Source organism: Gordionus sp. m RMFG-2023, chromosome 3 (genome assembly GCF_954871325.1).
Source record: "Gordionus sp. m RMFG-2023 chromosome 3, tfGorSpeb1-WG-v2, whole genome shotgun sequence".
Classification (NCBI taxonomy): Eukaryota; Metazoa; Nematomorpha; class Gordioida; order Chordodea; family Parachordodidae; genus Gordionus; species Gordionus sp. m RMFG-2023.
In genome coordinates this window covers 53697602-53723548 of record NC_088777.1, presented here as the reverse complement: position 1 = coordinate 53723548, position 25947 = coordinate 53697602, and the positions used below count along the sequence as shown (strand labels likewise).

Genomic DNA, 25947 nt, shown 5'->3' with positions numbered 1-25947 from the left:
TTTTTTATCAACCACCTGAGTAATAACTGGTTCTGTTTTTTTTTTAAAAAAAAGATAAAAAACGCGTAATATAATATGAATATGTTTTTTATTTTTCAAAAAAAATTTGAAAATTGAAAACGAGAACACGTTTATCACCTGATTTAGTATTTTGGGCCAATAAGAAAATTGCAAAAACTTCAATTTTTTTTAAAATTCACTGTTGAATTTAATAGTAATTGGATGTACCTACTGTACGGTGACCTCTTTATAAAAATGAAATAGTAACTCTTTTCCCACCTGGAACCATTTATTATAATAGACATCGATTAATAATTTTTTTCACTATGAACTAATAATGTAAAACTGATTGCGATAATTTAATTATCGATTTTAAGTTTTTTCTCCCCCCCCCCCCCCCGTTATAATATATATTAAATATGAGATGATAAGCTTATGAGGAAAGTCCCAACTAGAAGGAATCAATGAATGCTAGTAAATTCCATTTAAGAATTTTTCCGGGATTATAATCTTTCTTTGATATGCAACTTTATTTATGCATATATTGGATCGCATATAAAAATTTTACCTCCCAATATACGAATTTAATCCTTAAGAGATAAAACTTTTTAAACTGCTTGCACTTTTTAACAAAAATATATATATAAATTATCGATATTTTTTTAAAAAAACTAATAATTGTCTTATACAAAAAATTTAACTCTTAGGTTGGGAGGGGGGTGTAAAGGAGTAAGTTTCTGAAGGGGAATCCCCTCTTGCCCCCCCCCCCTATGCCAATGAAAGACTAATACCATATTTGTTTTGCACAAGGGAATTAGAAAAGTCTTATATCGATTCCATGCTGATTATAACGTCTGAACCTCCCGCTTCTTCTGTTAGAACCGAGATAACGAGGGATTACTCAGCTATATACTTTCAATGACCGAACCGCCCCTAATTGAACATTCTATGCATAAGATAGACTTAGGCTTTTGCTCCCAACTAAAACGTTAACGCTAAAAGGGATCTAGGATCTCAATCAATAAAATACAAAAAATTAATTGACTTTATATATAATTGTGATTGACTGATACATTAAAATATAATCTTTTGTGATACATTAAATACTAATACCTTTATAATATTTACCCCTATATGATTTATAACAAATCAAATTATTTATATATATATATATATGAGAAAATTAGATTCGTTATGGGAGAACCGGGGTAAAACGGACTGGTTATTTTGCATTTTTTACCATATATTTTTAAAACAAATACAAATCCAAATTATAGAATTTTATATGTAACCAAATTCCCCATCTACAAAATATCAAAAATAACGTGTGGCTCTCGACGTATAATACTTTTAGGAGCTGAAATTAAATGTGGCCATTTTGACTATTTTATACCCCATCATACCAGGGGTAAAATGGCTAAGTATTAGGATAAAGATATTTATACGCCTACATTGCCTCATTGAACAAGATATTGCAATTTGTAATTTTTGGGTAAAAAAAACTATTTTTATGGCAAGAATATATTCAAACCAGTAAAGTAATTTGAAAGATGAACATAAGAAATTACTTCACGCCAAATTTAAGATTTTTATGCTTGTGGGGTTGAAAAATTTAAAAATTAGTAGCGTTTTAATTTTGTTACCCCTCTAATCGCTTTATACAGGTCTACTTCCTATAAAGTTAGTGTTTATTCATAGATCTTATAAAAAAAATTTTTTTACTTTTTTAAATAAGAAGAAAAAATAATTATTTCTGAGCGTTTTTTTTATATCAATATAAAAAAAGAGTATTATGAAAATAATATTTTTCCTAATAGAGAAGAGAAGAGAAGAGAAGAGAAGAGAAGAGAAGAGAAGAGATCCATGGTGAGGGGAGGCTTCAATCACTAAACCACCCCTTGACTACACCGTTTAAACTTTAGCTATCTACGCTTAACCTAGCGCAAATTTTACCAATCCACCCCGACCCGCTCGAGAAAAACCCCCGGTTAGGGCTAGGGTTAGGGTTAAACTCTTTCATATTAATAAAAAAATAATCGATATATTATTTTGAAAAACGTTCATCCAAATATATTTTTCAAAAAAGAAAATAACTAGAAATATAGGCTCGCGCCTGAATAAATAGCTGAGTCAATATACAAATAAAAATTCATTTTATAATATTTTTCATTTAGAATATAAAATTGTACGATAAATTTTTATTTTTTACCCTACGCCTAGATGATAACTTCATTTCTGTCTTTAATTTTAAAAGATGAAATGAACAAGTATAACCTTGCTTGCCACCTGGGCAATGAATGAGTTAATTTTATATATAAAAAAAATTTATAACGGTAAGTATACCAAATTTAATATTTTCATTTTAAAAGATTTTATCACGAGGGATGTAAGGTTAGGGTGTAGCCCGTCAGTTAAGATCGCGTGATTTCATTGGCTATTCTTTGTAATCGGATATAACCTGTTACTGGCAAAGTCTCAGTTTTGAATGGAATTATGATTCTTACCGTTTTTTTTTATATGAATATAAGCGCGACAACACATTAATGGCTGATATCAGAGTATTTCACTTATTTTCATTTTTATAGCTAATGAAACAATGTATAGATTTATATTGAGAAGAGGAAGATTACGTATGTAAAACCTTTTTTTTCTCTAGAAATTGATTACAGCTTAAAAACTTCTTTTAGCCTTATCAAAGTTCCATAATTATGGTTTGTGGAGACTTTTAATCAGAGTGTCTAACCAATACTGAGCCTACGAAACGTAATGAATGGTTATAACTTTCTAAGCGGTAACCATGATATTCGAGCCATTATAAAAAAATAATTTCGAAAGGAGAGAATCAAAACGTTACAAGTCCAATCAAACAGATTTACATAACAGTTACCCATTCTTCGAAATATAAATTTGTTACTTTTCAAAAAATGTAATCAGTAATAGTAATTAAATTACTTGTTGAAAGGTAACGACACCGACACAAGTAACTACTTACATATTTATTTATAACAGCGTCTAACGAGATCGAAATTGATTGAAGGCAATTACCTATTGCATATGCGCGATCCACCGAAAAAAATTTGACAGCCTTTGTTCTTTTGATAATTATTTATAATTTTTACCTCTTATTTATTTTAATGCCATTTTTTTTTTAAAATTAAATAAATGCCTTATAAAAATAAATAAAATTCTATTAAAATGATGGCAAATTATATTCACTCTCATGGACTGACAACGTGCCGATCATTATACATGCAGATAGACAAAAGGTCCACAAAACACAATAACTTTACAATAGATAATCAAATCAGCGATTGATTGAAGAACACTAATAATTGTTGATAGTAAGCGGGTTTCATATCTAATTTTCTAGTATGAACTGAAAATGATGGCGACTTTAGAGTTATTATTTTAAAAAAATTTAAAGTTCCATAGAGTGCAACCAACTATTCTATGTAGATCGGAAACATGGCCAACCAAAGAATTATGGAGTTGAGAATGCTGAGGATGATTGCTGGGGTATAACAAGAAAAGATAAGGTGCGAAGTACACGAATACTAGGAAGTTTAAAGGCAATGCCCATAAAAGCTAAGATGGGCATACAATGAGAAGGCTTATGAACTATATAGGAAATAAGGGTCTTTTTTTAAGAAAGGTTAAAAACCTATTTAAGAAACACAACCGGTGATATACGTTTAAATGGATTAGCCCTATTGAATATTTATAAGGAGATTATTTTAGATAAAAATTTGATTCTAGATAAATTAGCAAACTGTCAGAGAAAAGTAGATCTCTCTTTTTAAATTCAAATCAAAAAATAGCAATAAAATTTTATTAGTTTTAATATATAATCAATTTTTTTTTGTAAAAAAAAGTATTATTTATAAGATAATATCGTCATATTTTTTAAATACCATTATTTGCATAATAGTGCGCACAAATTGAAACAATGCATTTTAAATGCATTCGTTCTCATCGTTCACATTGAGAACATTTCCATTTTTCATTTTAAATTATTTTTTATGCTTGCGTTTTTCAAAACTTTTTAAATTTTGAAGTGATAAAATTCTTCTAAAATTTAAGAATAATAATTATTAAATGATATAATAATATTTTTAAGATATGGAACGATGAAATAAGCAAAAGATTTGGAGAAATCCTAGACTACCATAAAAAAAGTTTCATTGTTATGGAACATTTATCAGTTATTGTTTCAGGTATAAATATATAAGAATGTTAAATATAATTAGATTAGCATTGGAATTGACAAACTTCAAGGATAAGCTGAATAAGGAGAAAATAGGAAATCGTACTTATTACTTATTTTATTGGTAAGTTGATAATAACTACTTAGAAAATAAAGAGTAGAGCTGTGCCGACCCTCAAATTTTGTTCTGATATTACTACAAAGCCTATACAATACTGATCCAAAATTTATATTGATTTTATTTACCATCTATATTTGAATAAATCCCACAAAATATTTTACTATTCATAAAAAATTATAAGTGTATTTTGTTTCTTTATTCTCAAAATGTTAATTTTAAAATATTTGAAATGTTAAACCTTAAGTGCTAAATGCTAAGAGGTTAATAAATTTTGGAAGAAAAGCCATCTGGGATGCAGTAAAGCTAATTTTTATATTTTATTTAGACTTTTTATGAATAGCCTTGTAGAGTCTAGACAACCAAGTGCTGTTTAAAACTGAGGTTTTAAAATTTCTACACTATCTGAAGACAAATGGTACCTTACCAACACTTACAAATGAATCTGCATTGAGATATTTAATAGCATTATATAAATTATTTATTTATTATAAAAATATATTTTATATTAATTTTTATATTGACATTAGATTCTTTTAATAAAATTTTTATATATTATATTTGTCTCTATTTTCATATTTCAATTTAATTTTTCTTAACATTCAAATTATATTAGTGTTCAAATTAACATTTAATAGAAATTAAGAGATATATCAATATAATTTTTCTTAATATTCAATTAATTTAGTTATATCATTTAATTATTATGGTTGATATTGAGAATCTATTTATAGAAGCAACAAATAAATCTTATTTAGGTATAGTTTTCACACTAGAATATAATTAAATTATATGTCTTAAATTCTATGAAAATTTCAATTGTATCGTGAAAGAAAGAATTAATATTATTTTAAGTTTGAGGTTCATTCCCCAAGCTTTAAAATAGCTCAATGGGCTACATCTTGAATAGTGTCCAAATTAACATGCAATAGAAATTAAGGGATATATCAAATAAATTTTACTTAATATTCAATTAATTTAGTTATATCACTTACTATGGTTGATATTGAAAAACTATTTATAGAAGCAACAGATAAAATTTAGATATAGTTTTTACACTATAAAATAATTAAATTATTCTTAAAATCTATGAAAATTTTAATTGTATCAAAGAGAATACAATTAATATAATTTTAAGTTTGAGGTTCATTCCCCAAGCTTTAAAATACTCAATGGGCTACATCTAGAATCATGTCCGAATTAACATGCAAGAAATTAAGCGATATATATATCGTGATTGACGGGGTTCAATCACGATAGGGGGGGGAGGAAAAAGAAGACGAAGGCGAAAGGAAAAAAAAATTATTTTTAGTTTTCGTCGCGTCATTCTTATTATATAATTTGAGATGTCGTGATTACTTTATTTGGGAATAGAATTTATTATTATTGTAAAATTGAATATATTTTTAGATAGGGATTTTTTTTAGCTTCCCTATAAATGGGAAGCTAAAATCGTGAAAGATGATTATTATTTTTTTTTAGTTATAAAATTCATTTTCTTGTTTTTGTGAATTGTTTTATGCAAATAAAGTAAAAAAAAAACAGTCTCTAGTTATTCTATTATTCATAGATTTGAGGGATCAGGTAAAAAGCGGCCACATCGGTAATAGTATAAAATAAATTTTTCTTAATATTCAATTATATATCATTTTAGAGATTAATGGATATATCAATTAAATTTTTCTTCATATTCAATTTATTTATATCATTTAATAACATAATGTCTATAAAAATTAAATATGTAAACATAATTTAATATAAAATATTTTCAAAAATAAATTTTATACAATAATAAATATTTAATAATTTATAAAATTTATAAATTTGTCTCTAAGAATTTTTGATTCTATTGAATAAGATTTATTTTCCCTGCTAGGTAAGAAAGGTCTTGTAGTGATTATTTGTTTTAAATTTGAATGATTTTTGATAACTATATATTGAATAAAAAGATAGCATTTTAAAAAAAAAAACAAAAAAAAAAAAAAATGCTTATTATTGTAAAAATAAAACTTAACGTATCAATTTAAACATGGCTGCGTTCACGTTTTTTATATGCGTTTTGAAACGCCGCGTTGCAACGTTTAATTTGTGCGCACTATAAGAATTACACATATTTTATATAATTGTAAAAAATTACTTTTTTTTTAAATAGAGTCTTTATACATTATAATTTTTAATATTAAAATCTGTATTATATAAAATATCAAGAAAATATTTTAATTAATAAAAATATACACATGATTAAATAAAGGAATGTAAAATATATAATAAAATACCCTAAAATTTTGTTATGTGAAAATATAATTTTTTTTTAACAAATCCAAAAATATAAACTAATAAGTGTTCAAAAAAAATGGGAAATTTAGGGGGCTTCGCCCCCCCCCCTCCAAAAATTTTTAAGCCCCCCCCCCCTTATGATAAAATCCGGCCTACGCCACTGGATAAATCTCTAACTCTCTTAGCATATAAGAACACTCAATGACTTCTCTTCATTCTTCACTAATTAAATTTCATTATTTTATTTTTTTTCCTGACCAAATTATGTTTGGCTAGTGAAAAAATACAGACCAATTGTATTTTTCTAATAATTATACTCTACTTATTTAATATTAATAATTACTGGTAAAAGTAAAAGAATGTACTAATCAAAAATAACTGAAGAATTTACAAAAATATATTAGGAGTTTTCGTCATTCTTTTGAGATGTAAATTTCCCCGTGAAACTATAATTTCCCTGGATAATATGGGAAAACATAGGAAAAGAAAAATATGGAAATTTTATAAAAAAATAAAATTCTACTATGACTTTTTTAAGGCTTAATAATTAGATTGTTAATAATAATAATGAATATAGAATCTAATTTCAATGGTTATTTTTTATTTTTTTTGAGAGCTAAATCATATCTTCAACATCAAGAATTAAGCAATTAGTCAATCCTAACCTTTTCTACATAAAATGAATATTGGCTTCTTATATGGAAACAAGAGTTCCAAACTGCTCGTTTTCAAAATTGTTTTAAAAGTCAAATACTAATATAAAATTCTAATGTTTATAAGTTGACTAATATAAAATATTAACCTTTTTTATTATTCTTTAACTTTTTATTTTTTATTTTCTAGATTAAACGACTTTCTTTTATTTTATTTTCTTATCAATCTCAAATAATTTTTTAACACAAGACAAAAAAAATGAATGAATACAACGAAAATGAATCCACGAAAATGAATGCTTTAAATTTATTTTTCTTTGATTATATATACTTGAGAAATATAATAAATAATAATATAAACAAAAAAAATAAAATAATATGCAAGAAAAATATAATTATCGATTTTTCTTTAACATTATTTATAATATATTCCAAGAATGAATGCGCAAAAAACATCAAAAAATATTAATCACAAATTAAATGCTTATTATCCAAAATGACTCCACGCTAACACGATACACATAACAAATATATTATTTCGAGACTTTGAATAAATGTTTTTTTTAGTATAATTTAATTATTAAATTTACTATTTTCATGGTTGTAATAAATCTTTATTATTGTAACACCACCATGGAGACAAAAATAAAAAATAAATAGAATTATTCAAAATAAAATTATAACAAAATTTAAATAAATGTATGAAAATAATGTCTTGAATATCTTTTTTATTTTTCTAATTATCCCTTCATATATTGTCATATATAACATCTCCCTCCTTAATTTCGCTCTATCCCCGTCTTTTGATTTGTTTTTATCTCTATCATCTCCTTTCATACCTTCCATGTTTCTCTCATTTTTCTCTCTCAGTATGGAATTCCATACAACCCAAATTCAAGATTTGTAATCATTTATTTCCAGGTTATTTTTTCCAATAATCCCAGCATTTGATGTACTCGTACACCAATGTTATGATTCTTTTCGTTATTCATCATATTTCGACATATTATTAATTACTTCTCCATTACTACCTTATTCTTATTCTTGACCGTTATCGTTTCTTTTGTTCCCATTTTGACTTCATTTCAATTATTTCGTATTTTAAAGTTTCACCATTCTCGTCTCACGTCAATTCTTGTTTTTTCTAATATTTAACTCCTCCTTCAATTCATATTATTTCTCTGTATACGTTAATGGTGGGTTGTCATAGGTTTATTATAATTATTGTTACAATACAGTAAAAATTGTTTAAGCATCTTTGTATTATAAAATAATATGTTTTATGGGTGCTCTATAATGCCATATAATATGCCTTTGTTGTGTATATAACAATAAAAATATTTTGTTTGTGAGGGTAAGTATTACAATATTATACTTATTCTGGGAATGATTATAAAATTTTATGATAAAGAAAATATAACTTAAAATTATAAATAATTATGATTAATTAAGAAGCAGGAAAAAGATAATTTAAATTTATAATAGATAAAATATGAAAAAATTCTAATCTTTATTGTTCGCTTCCCGACTTCTATTTAATCTTTAGTGTTCGATGTAATTTTATCAACCCTTTCCTATCAGTCTTTATATTTGCCAATTATTAATCCCATATATAACTTTCCATTCCTTCTTCTCCCTTTTCCCATCCCATTGCTTTTTAACTTTATTTACCTTTTTTTCTCCTCTTCTTTCCTTAATTTTGTTTTCAATCTCCGATACGCAATTCTGCGATTCTAACAAAAAGGACTATCCGGTTTTCAAACAATAGTAGAAGAAATATTTTTTCAGTCATCATAATGGGCCTGCTGGCAATTTAAGATTGTAAAAAAGTAAATTTAATGTGCATTGTATGTTTAAAACGCAAAGTTTTTTGGTTTCTCCATTTTATTAATAATCTAAAAAAATTTGCATATTTATTTGCATTTTTCGAACTTAAGGAAATAATTAAGTATGAAAGTATATTACCATCGAGTATTCTTAATATTAGATATATGTTTTATTATTTTTAATATAGATATAATGATTTAAATTATTTCATAACAAAAATATTACCTAGAGGTATAGAAGCGAAAACATCTGTATTTAATCATATGGTATGAATAAAATAAACAAGAAACGTGCTAGGGGTATCTCTAAATCTGCTCGTGCTGGAATCATATTTCCAGTTTCAAGAGTAGGAAGATATTTACGACAGCTTTTAGTAAAGCATCGATTTGGTATAGGAGCTCCGATCTATTTAGCTTCAGTCATGGAATATTTGACAGGTAGATAATAAGATAAGATAAGTAAATAAAGATGCTTTTTTTTTTAAATGTGAACTTAGCCGAAATTATGGAGCTAGCGGGAAATGCTGCTCGTGACAATAAAAAAAGTAGGATTACACCTAGGCACATTCTACTTGCAATTATGAATGACGAAGAATTAAATAGAGTTTTTTAAATTGAAATGATTATTCTTTTAAGTTGTTTGTAGATGCTTAAAGGAGTTACTATTCCATCAGGCGGCGTTTTACCAAAGATTTTGCCAGAACTTTTGCAGAAGAAAAATCAAACAGATATTTTGTTAAATCATAAAGTGAGTAGCTTTTCTGGTATTCATAAAACTAAAAATTTAGTCAACGATATACCTTATAATGTGAACAAAAATATTAGTAACAAGAAGAAAATTAATCAAATAATAAAAGTAATGTTTTTAAAAATGATGTAAACAAATTAAATATTATTTAATATAAAGAAAGGTAACAAACCATTGTTAGAAAAAGGATCATTTTTAGATCAAAAGGTGTCAAATTTTTAAACTTTGTTAACCAAATTTTTAAAGATTATTTTAGAGAAATCTGACATTAACAAGCTTATTTGTGATGCAGTAATAATAGGATTAGATGAAGATGGACAATTTTATATTGAAAGTAATCAAATTGATAACAATGCTATATTTTATATTTATACTTAGGCAAAAAAATTGAAAATGAACTTAAAGCCTGGATCAAGCAAAATAATTTTGACCTAACAAAAAGTATTATAACTTATTCACAAGCAAAAAAATAATAAATAAAATAAATATTTGTTTTTCTAATGCCATTTATATATAAATATTTATTTATATATCCATTTATTTCCCAATTAGTCCTACTTATTGTTTTTAAATAGTATTTATCAATGAAAATATTTATTTAGGTCATGGCTACACCGATTTAATCATAGGCTTTATATAGACTGTGCACAGACCAGCCATAGGCTGGCTGCCAATATTTTTTATCACACCAAAATTGTTGCTATTTATGTAATGTAGTGGCACATGGTTGGTTCATATTTTTTTCTTATTATTAATTTTCATATATTATACATTTTTATTCTAATGATTGGATTGGTCATCATCCCTGTTGTAATTATATAATGTCATCTGAGAAAATGCCTAAATATAATAAATCTCTAACATTGAATATGTTAGATCTTGATAGCATGATCAATACCCTTTTATAAATGGTGATTCCAATGATGATAATAAAAAGAATACCACTCAAATGAGAATATTAAAATTAAATGTCCCAACCAGATGACATAGTAGGCCAATTAGACTCAAATACATGTCTGAAGCTAATAAAAATCAATATTTTGAAAATAATTGGAATTTTTAAACTATTGAATTGGTGAAAAGGAACTAATAGTTGAAATTTTTAACTTCACAAAAATGGCCTACATTAAGCTTGGCATTACTTGCCAGAAGTGAAATAGAAACACATTTAATGTTAAATGATAATGATAACTCAAAAATACATTTCACTTAGGGAAAATGTGCTAAAAAATATATGCGTTACATATATTTTAATTTATGTAATTCACCTTCTAGACCAAGTTCAAAAATTTTTACAAAATATATAATAGAGAAGATTGCCCATCATATTAAATATATAAAGCTTGATGATGTTATAAATATAGGAGATTGAAAATTAAGAGGAAATATAAATTAGTTGGCTAGGTTGGCAAATTAACATTCCTTGCAATGAGCACAAATTATGATTCCACTTTAAGTGACTTAGAACAAGTATGCCATATTTATACGGCACAGATGTTCTAAATTTTTGTAGTGGAATAGTTTTCTATACTGTTGGGGTGACTATTATTAAAATCGCCCTATGTTGACGGCGGCTAAAATGCGGCGCGCCCCTGACAGCTGATTATTATTATTTGGACGTTTGTTTCTTTTTTAAGAAATAATCTAAATTTATTATGATTTAAGATAATTGTAAATTTAATTATATCATTCTTATTTATTAATTTATTTGTCCATTGTTTTTAATTTTATTATTTTTTAAAAAGTAACCACTTTGGGATTCATTTTATCTCCAATGTTTACTAGGGATATAATTTATATGAAATTTATGCCTATTTATTTCACTATTATTTCGGTAATTCACATGGTCCAAAGAGTGCAAATGCAACGTTTTTCGAAATAAAAATAAATATTTTAAATTTCCCGCCACTATTTTATTTTCAAAAATAAAAGCCGTGCTATAAAGAGTTTATTTTATATACGAATTTTATTTTCAATTTTTAACTGACAATTTTGACAAATTTTTCGTAGCATAACAATAAATTCAATGTAACATGTATAATTAAGATTTTAAGTATTAAAATTTTATTGATTTATACTTGCATTTTTTTAAATATTTATATCATATGGGAATTCTTCAATTTGCGTAATTTTAAAGTTTCTAGAATATTTCGATAACGACAATTATCTTTGTCAATCATTTTGAATTGTTTCCGGCCAGACCGTGATTCATTTTTCAAAAAATTTGGTTAGAGGTGATCACTAACGTACCTAATTAAGAATTCGAATATTTTTTTACAAACATTCTTTCATTAAATATGACAATGTAGACTCATTTTCTCGGTCGGTCATCAGTAGCGGAGGTCGGACCGGAGCGGACCGGTTAGAGATAAAAGAACTAAAGTCTTAATGTAGCCCGACCACTTTTGAATTTTGTTTATTTTAGATCGCGGGGCCCTGTGAACCGGTTCGGATTTACCTTCTTCACCAGTTATCAGGTGATGCGATTGCGTGATTAAATGTGAATATGTCGCATCGATCATTGGCTGCTAATGACGCCAGAATACTACGCTGTTTTTTCTTCCCCTGTTTTTTTTTTAAAAACAAAAAACATCAATTGTCCACGTTATTAATTATGATCATGTTTTTTAAAAATATAAATTTTTGTATTATTATTATTCAATCTTTAGGCGATTTGATAGACCCATCTCGAACTACTCACCCGACTCCCAAGCATCCTACAGTTCTGCAAAACTTTAAACAAGTCATTTTGTGCCGTTTCGATGCCAAAGCCGACGAGAATGAAGCGAAACCCGCGAAATGCCTCCAAATACTTGACGATTCTTTGAATTATTGCCTTTCCCTAGCCGACCAACAGGGCCTTAAAACCGTGGTTATTCCTTCCAAATTGTTATCTTCCGTTGTCAGTTTCGGATCCGCCGACAAGAATGCCGGGTAAGCACTTACCTCCTATTACACGTTTCCGATTCTTTTGGCTAGAAACTCGGTCAAAAACCGTTAGGTCGGCTCGATTGAATTAATTAACTAAGGATCCCAAAATATTAGTGTTGTTAAAAGGCTAGTTTAGAGTCGATTTTTTAAAAACGGCTAACTCAATATTTCATCTAGAATAATATTACGCAGGCCTGAAGATTTTGTTTGTAGAAGGGAACAAAGGTTTGGACATCTATTAGATTAATCTCGAGACTTTGGGCAATATTTTTCTGGCTAAAATATTGAGTTAGAACACTACAAAATATTAACTCCCCAAGTTTTTCAAAAAAAATATCAAATTTATAAAAAAAAGATTCATTTCAGAATTGTTTTTTTTCTCATGCTTCCCTTATAGAATGTTATCCGTCAAATTTTTTTTTTATAAAAAAAATACTATTAGTTTTTATTTCTCAAATGAAAAATAATTCGTTGCAAAAAAGTTAGTCCAAAATTTTATCGTTAAAAATGAATATCTTTTTTAAGTAGATTTGAATATTTGTCACGTGTTGAAATGGTTTAAGAAATATGGGCTCTAAGTAAGTGATGTTAAATCACCTAATTTTAACCAACTCCAATTTGGCGTGGTCAAAGATTATCCCCTAAAAAAAATTGACTTAAACGTCTAAGTTTAGCCTTAACCTTAATGATAGATACTATTTTTTTTGGGAATAAAGTCCTTTTAGAGCTGGCCTAAGTTAGATGGTTTAACAACAGTTAGTTCTAAGAAAGAATATTTATTTATTTTTTAAAAAAAAAGACAGGAAAATTTTGTCGGCTCTAACCTCCCGCTAAATGGTTTATTTTTTAACTTAAATTTTGGAAAATAAAAAAACTATCGTAATTATGCTGAGAGATTAATTGGAATATTAGGTTTTCTAACTAAAATAGACATTAATGTTGTTAAACGGTGAGCCGATTTTTGCCTAAGCCTCTAGGTTTCGCTAATAGTTGTCAGAACCTTTGTTCCTTCTACAAGCAAAATCTTCAGGCATATTCTAGATGAAATACTAAGTTGAAGAGCCGTTTAACAACACTAATACGCATAATATTTTTTTTAAAGCAGTTAATAAAATGAGTGAAACTAACTGACACCACTTTTTTTTTGTTAAAAGATTTAAAATAGATACTTATAATTAATAACAAAATGTTATTTATTAAGATATTATAGTTGTATCTTTTTTTTAAAAAAATGTATTTAAAATGTAGTAACTCTCCAATGCAAGATTCGGCCATATTTATCATGAAAGTTATCCAAAACTATTTTAAAGTGACTCCAGCCTCGTCACTGAAACAGGTTTGTTATGACAATTTGACTCAGGGTCTTAAAGCATTTTATAATTCTATTTTTAGGCCTCATTCATAGTGGGATCCATCCAACACCATTTAACAGCTGATTGATTTTTAAAAATCTGTTTACGAGATTAATTTTTTAAAAATAATATTAATTTTATCTTTAATTCAATACATGATAATAACCTAAGAAATATTGGTTTTAATAAAGAAAAATTGATTCTCATATACCGATTTAAAAATCGATCAGCTGTTAAATTGTGTCGGATAGGATCCCACTATGAATGCGACCTTATTAACACAAATGTCCACTATTTTATTTTACCTCTTTTTTTATCCCCAGATTTATTTAATGAGCCCATCGAACGAGTATGCCCAATGCTACATAAGCGCACTGCCCAAATTGGGCGAATAAGACGAATTTTTTTTTAAAATATACTCCTTTCATATCAATTCATAATTTTTTTTGTTTGTTTTTTAAAAAGGTTTTTTTGTCCTTAATTTTTTTTATAACAATATATAAATAATCATCCGCGAGGGGGAGCTCTATGCATTTAATGTTTTTTTAATATTTTATTTTTTTTAAACACGGTTAAAATTAAAATGAAAATAATTAAATATTGCTAAAATTAATCAATAAATTTATATTCCCTTTTTCCTTCTTATTGGCGATACACCGGTTAAAAAAACATCTATTTTTTTTAAAGTCACCACATTAGGAAAATGTCAAATGTCCAAAAAAGTGATTATCGAAAATTCTAGTATAATTAGCATAAAACTGACATTTATATATATATATTTATAAAAAAATTTTTCTTTACTCTTTATTAGTTAAAAGTGCTTTTTTAATATTTTGTTCACCCTTTTATTAGCAAAATTTTTTAAGATATATATATTTGTATTAGTAAATCTATTATTAATTAAATTAATTTTTCCCCCCTTCGAAATTTTAAAAAGAATACTATTATTATTATTTTTTAAATGGAAAATAATTATTATAAAATATTATTATTGTGAAAATAATGTGAATTCAAAAAAATTATAAATTATTATTTCATTTATTTTTATTTTTTTGATACTACTTTGTCTCTTGTGATATCTTGGGGATGTGTAAAGTAAAAAAAAAAGAAAGAAGATTATTTATAAGAAATTTTTAAATAAATATATTTTTTTAAAAATATTCATAATCATACATAAGAAGTTAAATAGTTAAAATAAGGTGAAAAAGCGATATATTTTTCTAGCAAAATCAATGTAGTAAAACCCCTGTATTAACCAAGTCCCATCTGACTGGTCTTGTGTCGGGCGGGCTTGGGTGTACATTCTTCTGGACTCGTTTATATCCTAACCTTGATTTTTTAAAAATATAATTTGGACCGTTAAATCGTAAAAAATCATAGATTTATAATTAAATTATACAAAATTTAGCAGAGATCTGCGAGCCTGGCCCTAGGATGGGCCTTGAAATAGTTATTATTAGCTATAAAAATCAAAAATAAATAAAATATATTTTTAAAAAAAACCGGGCCGGACCGTGCAAATGATACCTCTGTAGGTTTCTGAAATTTAATAAAGTATGTTAATACGAACTTAATGATTTACTGGGATTGTGGAGGATTTAAATTGAAATGTAATAAAAATGTTACATCAAAATAGGATATAGTAAATTTTAAAAAAAAATCTCTAGCAGATTCTGGGTTGAATAGGGCTCCTACGATCTGTTAAGTCTGGAGTACAATTCCTAACATAAATATCCCGAAAAGATGCTAAATATGTATAAAAATTCACAAAAATTAAAAAAAATATATCTTTTTTAATAATAGGAATAGGGTCGACCAGCCGATCTTGCGCCATTCATGATCTCAGGAATAGGTCCTGCTTGTTTAACTCAGTTGGCATTTGGAAGGGCTTTAGCTATACTATTAGAGCAAATAGGATTTTAAGCGTTGTACAAGGTTGTTGGGTTTATGGTGTGTGGGCTATATCTCTGTATTTTGTTGGGCTATTATCAATAGGAATTTAATGCACTGAATCTATAAATCATCGGATCTAAATCCTTTGGCCTTAATCGATGCAATTTGGGGGTTCATCCTCCCTTCCCCACAAGGCCCTTAATTGTGAGGAATGGAAGGAACTTTTGACCCATAATTCGGAACCTGAAATTTTGTCAAATAATCTAATATTGTCACTTTATAAATAATTCCTTTAAAAAAATATTTTTTCAAGTTTGAATATTTTATTTTTTATTCAACCATCTTGTCTCATAGACGAGATGCTTACTCTTAGCTTTCCAAGAATTGACATATGACAAGCAATTTATAGTAAAAGCGGAATTTTATTGATTAGGGTTTTCGGCGAAAATCTTGTTGGGGTAACGCCGACCTCTAATCCTTTGCATTTCTTATCTTTTAATTTTTTTAAAAAAAACAATATCTTATCGTGTTAGGTAAATTAAATCTAAATAACTTAAAGTTTTACGAATGAGATGCCAGGTTTAACCTTTTGGAATTAAGTTCTATCTGGTCCATTACATATTTGTGCAGAATTACACTAGCATTAAAGTCCTGTAAGTTATACAACCTAAATTGGAATTTTAGGGATATTTATGTACAGTTATACTTGGTGGCGTCGCTGGGGTGGCCCAGTGGCGTGTGATGTATGCTTGTAAACCGAAGGTCCCAGGTTCAATCCTGGTAAGGAACTAAAAATTTTCGGGGTTTTCTTCGATGACGGATGGCTTTAGACATCTGAGCCGAGAAATACCACCCCGGTCACCAACAGGCTTATACAGCCCGGTGCTAGGATACTTGTCCAATAAACCAAAAAAGACGGCCAGCTGAATTCGTGGGTCAGACGATAACAATTTCTTGGCCAGCGCTAGGATGATGGGATAATGGTGACCTCGGGGGCCGCTCAAGTTCAATGTCTACCAATACAATGGACTTGATAACGATACTCCGGTGGGAGATCCATCGGGATTGATACTCCAGTGGGAGATCAGGATTGGGATATCTGTCGATGGGTGTGAGGAATACTCCGGTGGGATATCTGGTCGATATTGATTTGATACACCGGTGGTTGATTTGATACACCGGTGGGAGATCAAGATACTCTGGCCTCGATAGCGATACACCGGTGATCGATACAAATGAAATCGATCAGAAATACAAATATAAATTAGATAAAAATAGATGGCATCAGTAATAATAAAGTGGAGATAGATAGAGAAGGAGATTACCACCAGAAAAGGTGAAAGCTAAAAGGAAAAAAAATACTTGGAGGCATCTATGAATGGCTGCACCAATTATGTCACTAGGGACTTTATATGGCCCCTTTGGATTTGTGCTGACCCAAGGATCTTTCGCTCTAATAATATGTAAAATGATATCCCCACCATCAAAGATTCTTGGCTCAGCGCAAATCCGAAATAGCTAGGAACACAACTTTTTTTTCTCTCTTTTTTGGTTCTATTCCAATAAAACATTTCCCTCTCATTTTTGTGTCATAACTCTTAAAAATTACCTTATTTATTTTTTGATAACTTTACCATTAAAAGCCAAAAAAATTGTACGTTAAACCATTATTTATATGTAAATTAATGTAATTTATTTTTCTAGTCTGTAATAAGTAAAGGCATTTCTTGTAATACAATTTGTTTGATAAAATTTGTTGTAAAATTAATTCAAATGGTTGTGATATAAAAAAAAAATTTCATAAGATGTTTATAATTTAAAATTGAAAGATAAAAATTTTTTTGTTTGATTTGAGTGAAAAATAATTTATTTAAATCATTTTCTGACACTTAAAAGCCGCCATATTTGGTCCATATAATTGTTATCATCATTTAGCGCTATTTCCAAATGTTAAACTGATCGGAAGAGGCCAAAACTAACCTGTTTCCTCCTAAATATTATTTTTTAAATTTAACGATAATGTAAACCATTTAATCATTTTTTTAAAAATGTTTGATCTTATTACCGTGCTGAAAGTTGCATCAAACAGCTAAAGTAAAATTAAAAATCTGTTCGATATGACTAAATATAATGAAAACGGGTTCTTTTGCCCCTATCGTCGCGATGATGCATCGATGAACCGTTCCTTTTAAAATTAGCCGGAAAAAACATGTATGGTTAATTTAACTCATCATTTAATTTAATGAAAGGACATTTAAGATATAATTTTATTGATAAATGATCCTTAAGATTTTGATCCCTTCCTTGGTTAATTGTTCATGTTACGATGTAAACTCCCCCAAAAATGTTAGAACTGGAGTAGTTGATGGGAGATGTTTATGTTGTAAAATTTGTGGTAAAAAAAATCCTTCAATTTTATACATAATTTTTGTTGCAGCATTTTATTGACAAAGATTTTATTTAAATAATATCATTGAGAAGCCGATATCAGAGTTAAACCCTTCTTGTTAGCTAGAACTGCAGTGTCAAAGCAAGATTAATTCAGGGTTCTATTAAAGAATTAAATCCTATACATAATAATAAGCAGAGCATTCATATAATAATAATACATTTTAGATTCAGTTTAATCGAATATTTTTAACTTGAGCTTAAGGATGGGATTTTTGGCACGCCTAAATATAGAAATATTGACTCACGTCGTAATGATAAGAGCTTATAGTACTAATAAATTCTACCTGGAATTGATAGGAGCAACTCAGACAGGATATCCGACATGTTAAGAGGAAGTAACTGATAAGGAACATGCAGAAAATATAAGGTTTATATTGCCTCGAAATTCCACAAAGAACTCTCTAACACGGGGGAGGGGGTACGACTATGTTGGCGTCAATACGTTTTTTTTCTGGCAATGTGTTATATTTTGACAATTTTAAATCATTTTTTTTGAGAGCGTTTTTTTGAATTTAAAAATCTGATTTTAACCGGAAATATGTTCTATCATGTTTGGAATATACCTATCTCATGAATTGTAGACAACCGGAAATATGTTCTATCATGTTTGGAATATACCTATCTCATGAATTGTAGACAAATTTTTGTGTTAACCTTTCAGTCATTTATAATTTATACAAAAAAAAACATATTTGGAAAATCTAATATAAATTGAAATTAAGTTTAAAAAAGTCAATATAAAAAAATTGTCTGAAATTCAGAGTGGTATAGGTATTCCAAACATGATGCTAACAACTCTATTCTTATTTTGGCATTTAATACAGCTCTACTGAACAGCTTTTATTAAATCTGCCCAGCTTACATTTCCGGCAAAATCAGATTTTTTTAAAAATGTTTCAAAATTTGAAAAAAATAATACATTGACGATAATATATAAAATTATAAGGTATTAATAGTAAGACTTGTATCGAAGTAATAATAAAATATTCGTCCTCTAGTTAAAAAAAAAATGTTAAATTCGTTATAAACACAAATCTATTTTACTATATATATAAATATATAATCATATTATAATCGTGTGATATATTTTAATCAGAAATTACAGAAATATAATAATACACAATAACACAAAGTATAATGCAAAATGATATTAACTAGCAAATTCATTGTAGATGTTCTTATAAATCCGTAGAACTTGAATCGCGCTGGGTCGAAGTTTGGGATCATCATTTTTGCATTGAAGATGAACCTTATCTCGCAAATATCTTTTGAATAGCCGACTACCACTGCTGTTACCTGATAAATAAATAGATGATATATCTAGAGAGTTCTAATGTTTAGTTTTCTTGACTATGTAAAAATATGTGGTACTTGGTAGTACACAAAATTAGCGCAATGCAATAGATTCTTGAGGCAGCATATTATTATTAACATTTAATTGAAATTACACATTTTTTTAAATTTCTTATAAAGTCTAATTTGTCGAAATAAGTTTTTTTTAAAAATTAATGACAAAATTTTAAGCATTGATAATTAGGGGATTACTTAGGGCCTCGCCCAAACCTTCGACCAGACCGGAAGGAAAAGGCTCGTAAAAGCAAGTGGAAATATATTGTGGTTCTGTTATTTTGGGTTAAAAAAAAATCTATCTCCTAATTTAGCAAATTATGTCAAAAAGATACAATGATGTTGTTTGTTACCGGATTACATAATTGTTTTGAGAGGTAATGTAATGCTTCGGAAATAGAATGAAATACATATGTAGAGAGTTAAGTGAAAACCGTACCCGCTAAAGAAACCGTGCTACTATGGTTGTTTATTCGCACAAGTGTCTCGTATACGATATTCCCCAAAATCAATAATAAAATAAATTGCTATTTTTTTTTTTTTTGCACAAAGGGGAGGAAATACTTTAACTGCGTTTTAATTGATAGAGAAAACTTGACGAAATATTGATCATTGTAAACTAATCTAAGCGATAATTATTATACTTGGGTATTTATCTTTAAGTCTTTTTTTTCAGCCGGCTAAAAAAATCCGCTAGACCAAATTTTTTAAACTGTTATTTTGACCTCGGGGATTTTTCTCTAAAAGATAGAAGCTCAAATTTGGAAGAAACTAACATAACTTAAGACGCCTTAATGTTAGCGGAATTTGTCCGGCAAGCGCCTGCAGATTGAGTCGAATTCGTCGACATTTAGTCATTACTCAACTCAGAGACCCACAGAACCGTTTGCACGGCCTGGTCCGGGTATATATAAAAATATTAAAATAGAGCCCGGCCCGTGTACCCGGACCTGACCTAGGGCCGGGCCTGCAGGTCTCTGACTATAATAATTATGTACAAAGGTAGAGTTTATTTTTATATTAAGGGCAGATTTAAAATTCTATGATCATCATACATACCTAAGATGTAATTGCAGACGTCAGGTAACTTCCATATGTCTACTTTCTCGTCGTACAAAAGTTGGCTAGAATGACTGTGATTGACGCCCCCTTCAGGCCATCTTTGTTCCGGCGCTGAAAACAGACCCACTTTAGGCTTCTTCCCGCATTTAGTGTTCTTCTCACCTTTGGCATAGTCGATCAAGGGTAAACTTTCCACGTCGTTTAGTATAACCCTTAAACTATTCGTCAAAAGGTATTGACGCAACAATTTGGACAGGGATGAAGTGTCGCACATTATTCTGACACCCCCGGACATTTTTTCTGGGTCCGCTAAAAAGGATAGGATAGTCGCGTAATCTACACAAATCCGGAAACGGGTATACAAGGTGTTTAAATGAGGTAAGGTGTCGGATAAAATTTGGTCAAGGTTTCCCAGGTTACCTAAAGGATGAAATTCGGTTAACAGATAGTTTCGACAGTGACCTAATATTTGATCATCAAAACATATGTTTTTATCGTTATTATAAACTGTGAAATTAATATTTTCTTATCCCCCCCCCCCCCTAAAAAAATTCCTTTCTTTAAGAAAATATTAACATGGTAGAGTCGCATTCAGTTTATTGGTCAATTTTCCTAAAAAAATTTATAGGATTCATAAAATATGCATGCACAGCTCATATATCAAATAGCACGATATGCAATTACTAACTAACTTGATTTTACAAGAAACCTTCCTTCCTTCCTTCCTTCCTTCCTTCCTTCCTTCCTTCCTTTCTTCCTTCCTTCCTTCTTCCTTCCTTCCTTCCTTCCTTCCTTCCTTCCTTCCTTCCTTCCTTCCTTCCTTCCTTCCTTCCTGCAACGAATATTAATTGTTTTCACCAATATACTGCGTTACGTGCGGACTAGGTTGCATTTCGATTAAGTTTTTAAGACCTCGGTTGAAATAGGACTTGAGGAAAGTTGGATTGCCACGATTGGCTACTAGAGCCATAGTTTTCCATCTGGCTTTATAAACCTAGGAAAGTTTAAATTCAAAGTATCTAAAAGAAACGGATTATACGTATCGAAGGGGTAATGTAACGAAACTATACCATAGTAAATTAAGAAAATGATGCAACATTATCATATTTTACGTGGAAATGGGGCATATCATTATATCAAACATTTAGTATTTTTTTTATTGGTCTTATATAGTTCAGTATTTGTATTAACATTGATCGACAGCCAATAAAAGGTCTTTGTTCAAATTATTTTTAACCCGCCCTGCCAATTTATTAATAAATTCTACTTAGCCCGGGTCATCCAATGTTTATAAAATAATTTGATTTGATTGGTTGGTTTGGCGTTATTTATTTTATATTTTATACTTATACTTTAAATTCCAAAAATATGAAATATTATGAAATAAAAAAATATATAAATTTTAATAAATAGTGTAAACAGAGGTAGTCTATGAATGCCAATAGCAAGTAGAAAAACTTCAATTTATATTGACAAAAATAAAATTAACATCAGACGTTTAAAAAAAAATGAACTACAACTAGATAATTATTATAAACACATAATCGACAGAAAAATATGTCAACTCAAGTATAATTATATAATCCCCCAAAAATAATTAAATATATTTACTATTTTTATGTAATTAGACTTTTAATATTAAGCTTAAATAGCATACATATACCATAAATATTCGGAAAGGAAGTTACATAGCTACAAATAGAGTCATATAACATCAAGACTTTTTCTTAATATTTTACCAGTGTTGTAAACGAAAAGCGTTCAAAGTGAGCAAGCGCGTAAAGAAATTTTATTTTATTGAAATAACCGGTTTTCATTCTATTTAAACGAATTTCAAAGGTAAACTTATGCTTTCTTTTTTTTAAACATCATTTCCTCCAAATATTTTTCGGCATGCTTTTTTTTTCTTTCTGACCATTGTCTATTTTACTGTAATCGGGTTTATACTTTTATTATGTTTGAGTTTCAAAAAAAACTATTTTGTAGATGAATATGTCTTATAGTTTCAGACTTCTGATTCAGATGATGTATCAATTGCATAATTGTAATGAGTATACTTTCAACTTCAGTTACTTAAAACAAATATTAAAATAAATAAATCATAGAATCGAAGATAGCTGGTGTTTGGAGTAGTTGAGACCTTACACAATAACGATAACTAATACTCAAATTAATAAAACTGTATATTCAACTTATTATCAACCATCTGTTGTCGCGTTAATTGACAGGACCGATAAAAAATTACCTTATATACCAATATCCTATCAAATTATATACTTAAATATTTTTAATTTTTTTTAGATTTAAGCATTTATCAATGCAAATTAATATATTATTTTGTGTGCATAAAATATATACGGTATTTAAACTCGAGTGACCTTTTTAGCAAAAAAGTTTCAGGGAGTATATCCTGAAATCTCTTTTTTCTTGCAAAGAATTTCCATTTCTTGGTTTGGATCCTAGATTCTATGATTGATTTGACAAAATCCCTAAATAATCCCTTTGTCCCAGATACCCCCTTTAATAAAGACGGTCGTCGATATTTACCAATGCCATATAATAATCCCTAGAACTGTGCAAATCAGCTGGAGCCGCCATTTTGGTAGCCCATATAGCGATTATTAAATTGATAACCAGCTCCTTTAATTTCTCGATGATCGGGCATTGATAAAGTTTGCGTCAGACTTAGGAATAAATTGGCCTCTCGTGTAAAATGATTAATAATCATTATTGGTAACCAAAATGGCGTCCCCAGCTGTTTTTAATTGATGTACACTTTTAATGCATGCATCATCAGTCTAGGTATTAACATATGTGGGTGAGATTAGATCTTGGGAGAGGGAAGATCGTCCTTTAAATCACTTTAAGTAAGTTTGCGTCAGACTTAGGAATAATAGTGATATGGGTAACCAAGATGGCGTCCCCAGCTGTTTTTTATTTTTAAAACTGCTATTGTTAGTCATGACTCTGAAATAGATGGCGCTAGATCAGGGTTCATCTTTTTTTTTACCATTTGAACGGCCCGGCCCGGAAATTTTTCTATACCTAAAAATGGAGATTTCAAATATTCGGTTTTAAAATATACGGCCCGACCCGGCCCGGCCCGACCCGGCCCGACCCTAAATCCGGTCCGGGTAGGGCAAAGGACCGGACCCGCAGGTCTCTGATTTAAACGAATGCTAAATAAAAATATCTTCGAATGTGGAAGCGTATATATTGTTAATCGCCGCACTAATATAAAAGCAAATACAGAATATAGAATATAGAATAATAAATAGGGAAGAGGATAATATGATTAGTAGCTAAGGAAGTTTTTCTAATTTATGGGTCACCCACTTGCATGAATTATCCAATAAAATTTATTAATTATCCATGTAAATTACTTCTGATATACTTTTTTCTTGGGTAAAGCCGGAAACCAAACACATCTTTCTGTCTTTCTTTCTTTCTTTCTTTCTTTCTTTCTTTCTTTCTTTCTTTCTTTCTTTCTTTCTTTCTTTCTTTCTTTCTTTCTTTCTTTCTTTCTTTCTTTCTTTCTTTCTTTCTTTCTTTCTTTCTTTCTTTCTTTCTTTCTTTCTTTCTTTCTTTCTTTCTTTCTTTCTTTCTTTCTTTCTTTCTTTCTTTCTTTCTTTCCTTCTTTCCTTCTTTCCTTCTTTCCTTCTTTCCTTCTTTCCTTCTTTCCTTCTTTCCTTCTTTCTATAAATCGTTATTATAAGCCTGAACAAGAATTTAAAGTTTTTTTTTATTACTTTTTTGATGTTTCCGCTACCAATTTTGGGTCCAAATTTGACATCGATCCGTATATCACTGCAATCTAACCAGGGGTGACATTCTGTCATACCATTTAAGAAAAAGTGACCTTTTGGACATCTTTTTAAAAAAAAACGAATGAAATTATGCCTACCTGCAATTTATGATCCCTAAAAAAAAGTATGGAATGGATAGAATCGTAAAATATTTGACACAAATCTGGCCAAATTTTATTTATTTTTACTTGGTACGATCCAGAATTTTTAATACCCGGGCTAGGTAAGATTTTTAGGAAAAAAGATTTTTTTTTCTAAAGTTCAAGCCCTCACTCCCCTTCCCCTAATCCCCGAGGAAAATTTGCAGGACTAGAGTACAATACAGATACCTTAGTAATGACTCTTCAAGTTTATGATGAAGATATTAAAAAATTAGATAAAAGTATTAAATAACATAAATGTTTAATAATAAAGCAAAGCCTAACTCAAATCCTAGACATTTGCCAGGCGATGCCCATGAAATTTGGAAACCCAGTATATTATATATATTACATTTAAAATTATATCTTTAATTTTAAAATAAAATATTTAGTTATAAGTAAAAAATCTTATTTTAACCGAAATTTTTTCCATGGGAATTGTTTTTTTCCGGATTTATTCCCGTTGGAGTTATCTTTTTTTTTTCCTGGGATTTTTTTTTCCTTAAAATCATTCTGAATGATTGTTGGACAGACAAAAAAATATCTAAATAAAATTAAGGTTAGTGGAGAAAGTATATTTAATTGAGGCAACGTTTGTTGATTGTTAGAAAGTTGTAACTCCTAACTCCATTTTTTGGGTAGATATTGAGTCGGGTCAAAATACTATTCTTAAGGAGGTTCTTTCTCCTAACCCTTCTTAGAAAATCAATTTTTAAAAAAAATGTATATAGTATATATATATATATTACCGAGGTCTGCATGTAGGCCCACCATTCTTTCTAACATAATCAGGTTGGCATATGTTACCTGTATAGTTGCCGTAATCGCTGTATTGATCATTGACAGATTTTTCCAAATTTAAGGAATTCCTTCTCGAGTGAAAGGCATACATTATCATGAAAGATAAGATAGTCGCGAGAATATATTTTTTATTCGCCGCGAATTTACATATCATTGGGGCATCGCGATCCGTAAAAAATTAACCGTTTTTTAAGTTATGACTGGTTCATTTGAAACGGGGTAATAAAACCCATAAAATAAGAATTATAACCCAATATTTTTATGATAAAAAGTATAAGAAGTGATTATGCCTAAATTCATAATTCGCGATTAGGCACACCTAGATATATAATTTAAAA

General features: G+C 28.7%; 2 protein-coding genes across 2 annotated transcripts; one reads left to right on the top strand and one right to left on the bottom strand.

Moving 5' to 3' along the window:
* Positions 1 to 9310: 9310 nt before the first annotated feature.
* Positions 9311 to 14836, top strand: LOC135927522 (core histone macro-H2A.1-like). Its single transcript, XM_065463547.1, has 9 exons — positions 9311 to 9516; positions 9576 to 9682; positions 9725 to 9934; positions 9986 to 10033; positions 10073 to 10160; positions 10205 to 10267; positions 12496 to 12760; positions 14006 to 14093; positions 14433 to 14836. The coding sequence occupies exons 1-9, from the start codon at positions 9348 to 9350 to the stop codon at positions 14502 to 14504; spliced, it is 1110 nt and encodes a 369-aa protein (XP_065319619.1). The 5' UTR covers positions 9311 to 9347; the 3' UTR covers positions 14505 to 14836.
* Positions 14837 to 19603: 4767 nt separating this feature from the next.
* On the bottom strand, positions 19604 to 25700 carry LOC135927110 (protein O-mannose kinase-like). The gene is made up of 5 exons (XM_065463048.1): positions 25558 to 25700; positions 24612 to 24732; positions 21721 to 21856; positions 20860 to 21324; positions 19604 to 19749 (listed from the first exon to the last, which is right to left on the bottom strand). Exons 1-5 carry the CDS (start codon positions 25698 to 25700, stop codon positions 19604 to 19606), a joined length of 1011 nt encoding a protein of 336 aa, XP_065319120.1.
* Between the last annotated feature and the right edge of the window lie 247 nt (positions 25701 to 25947).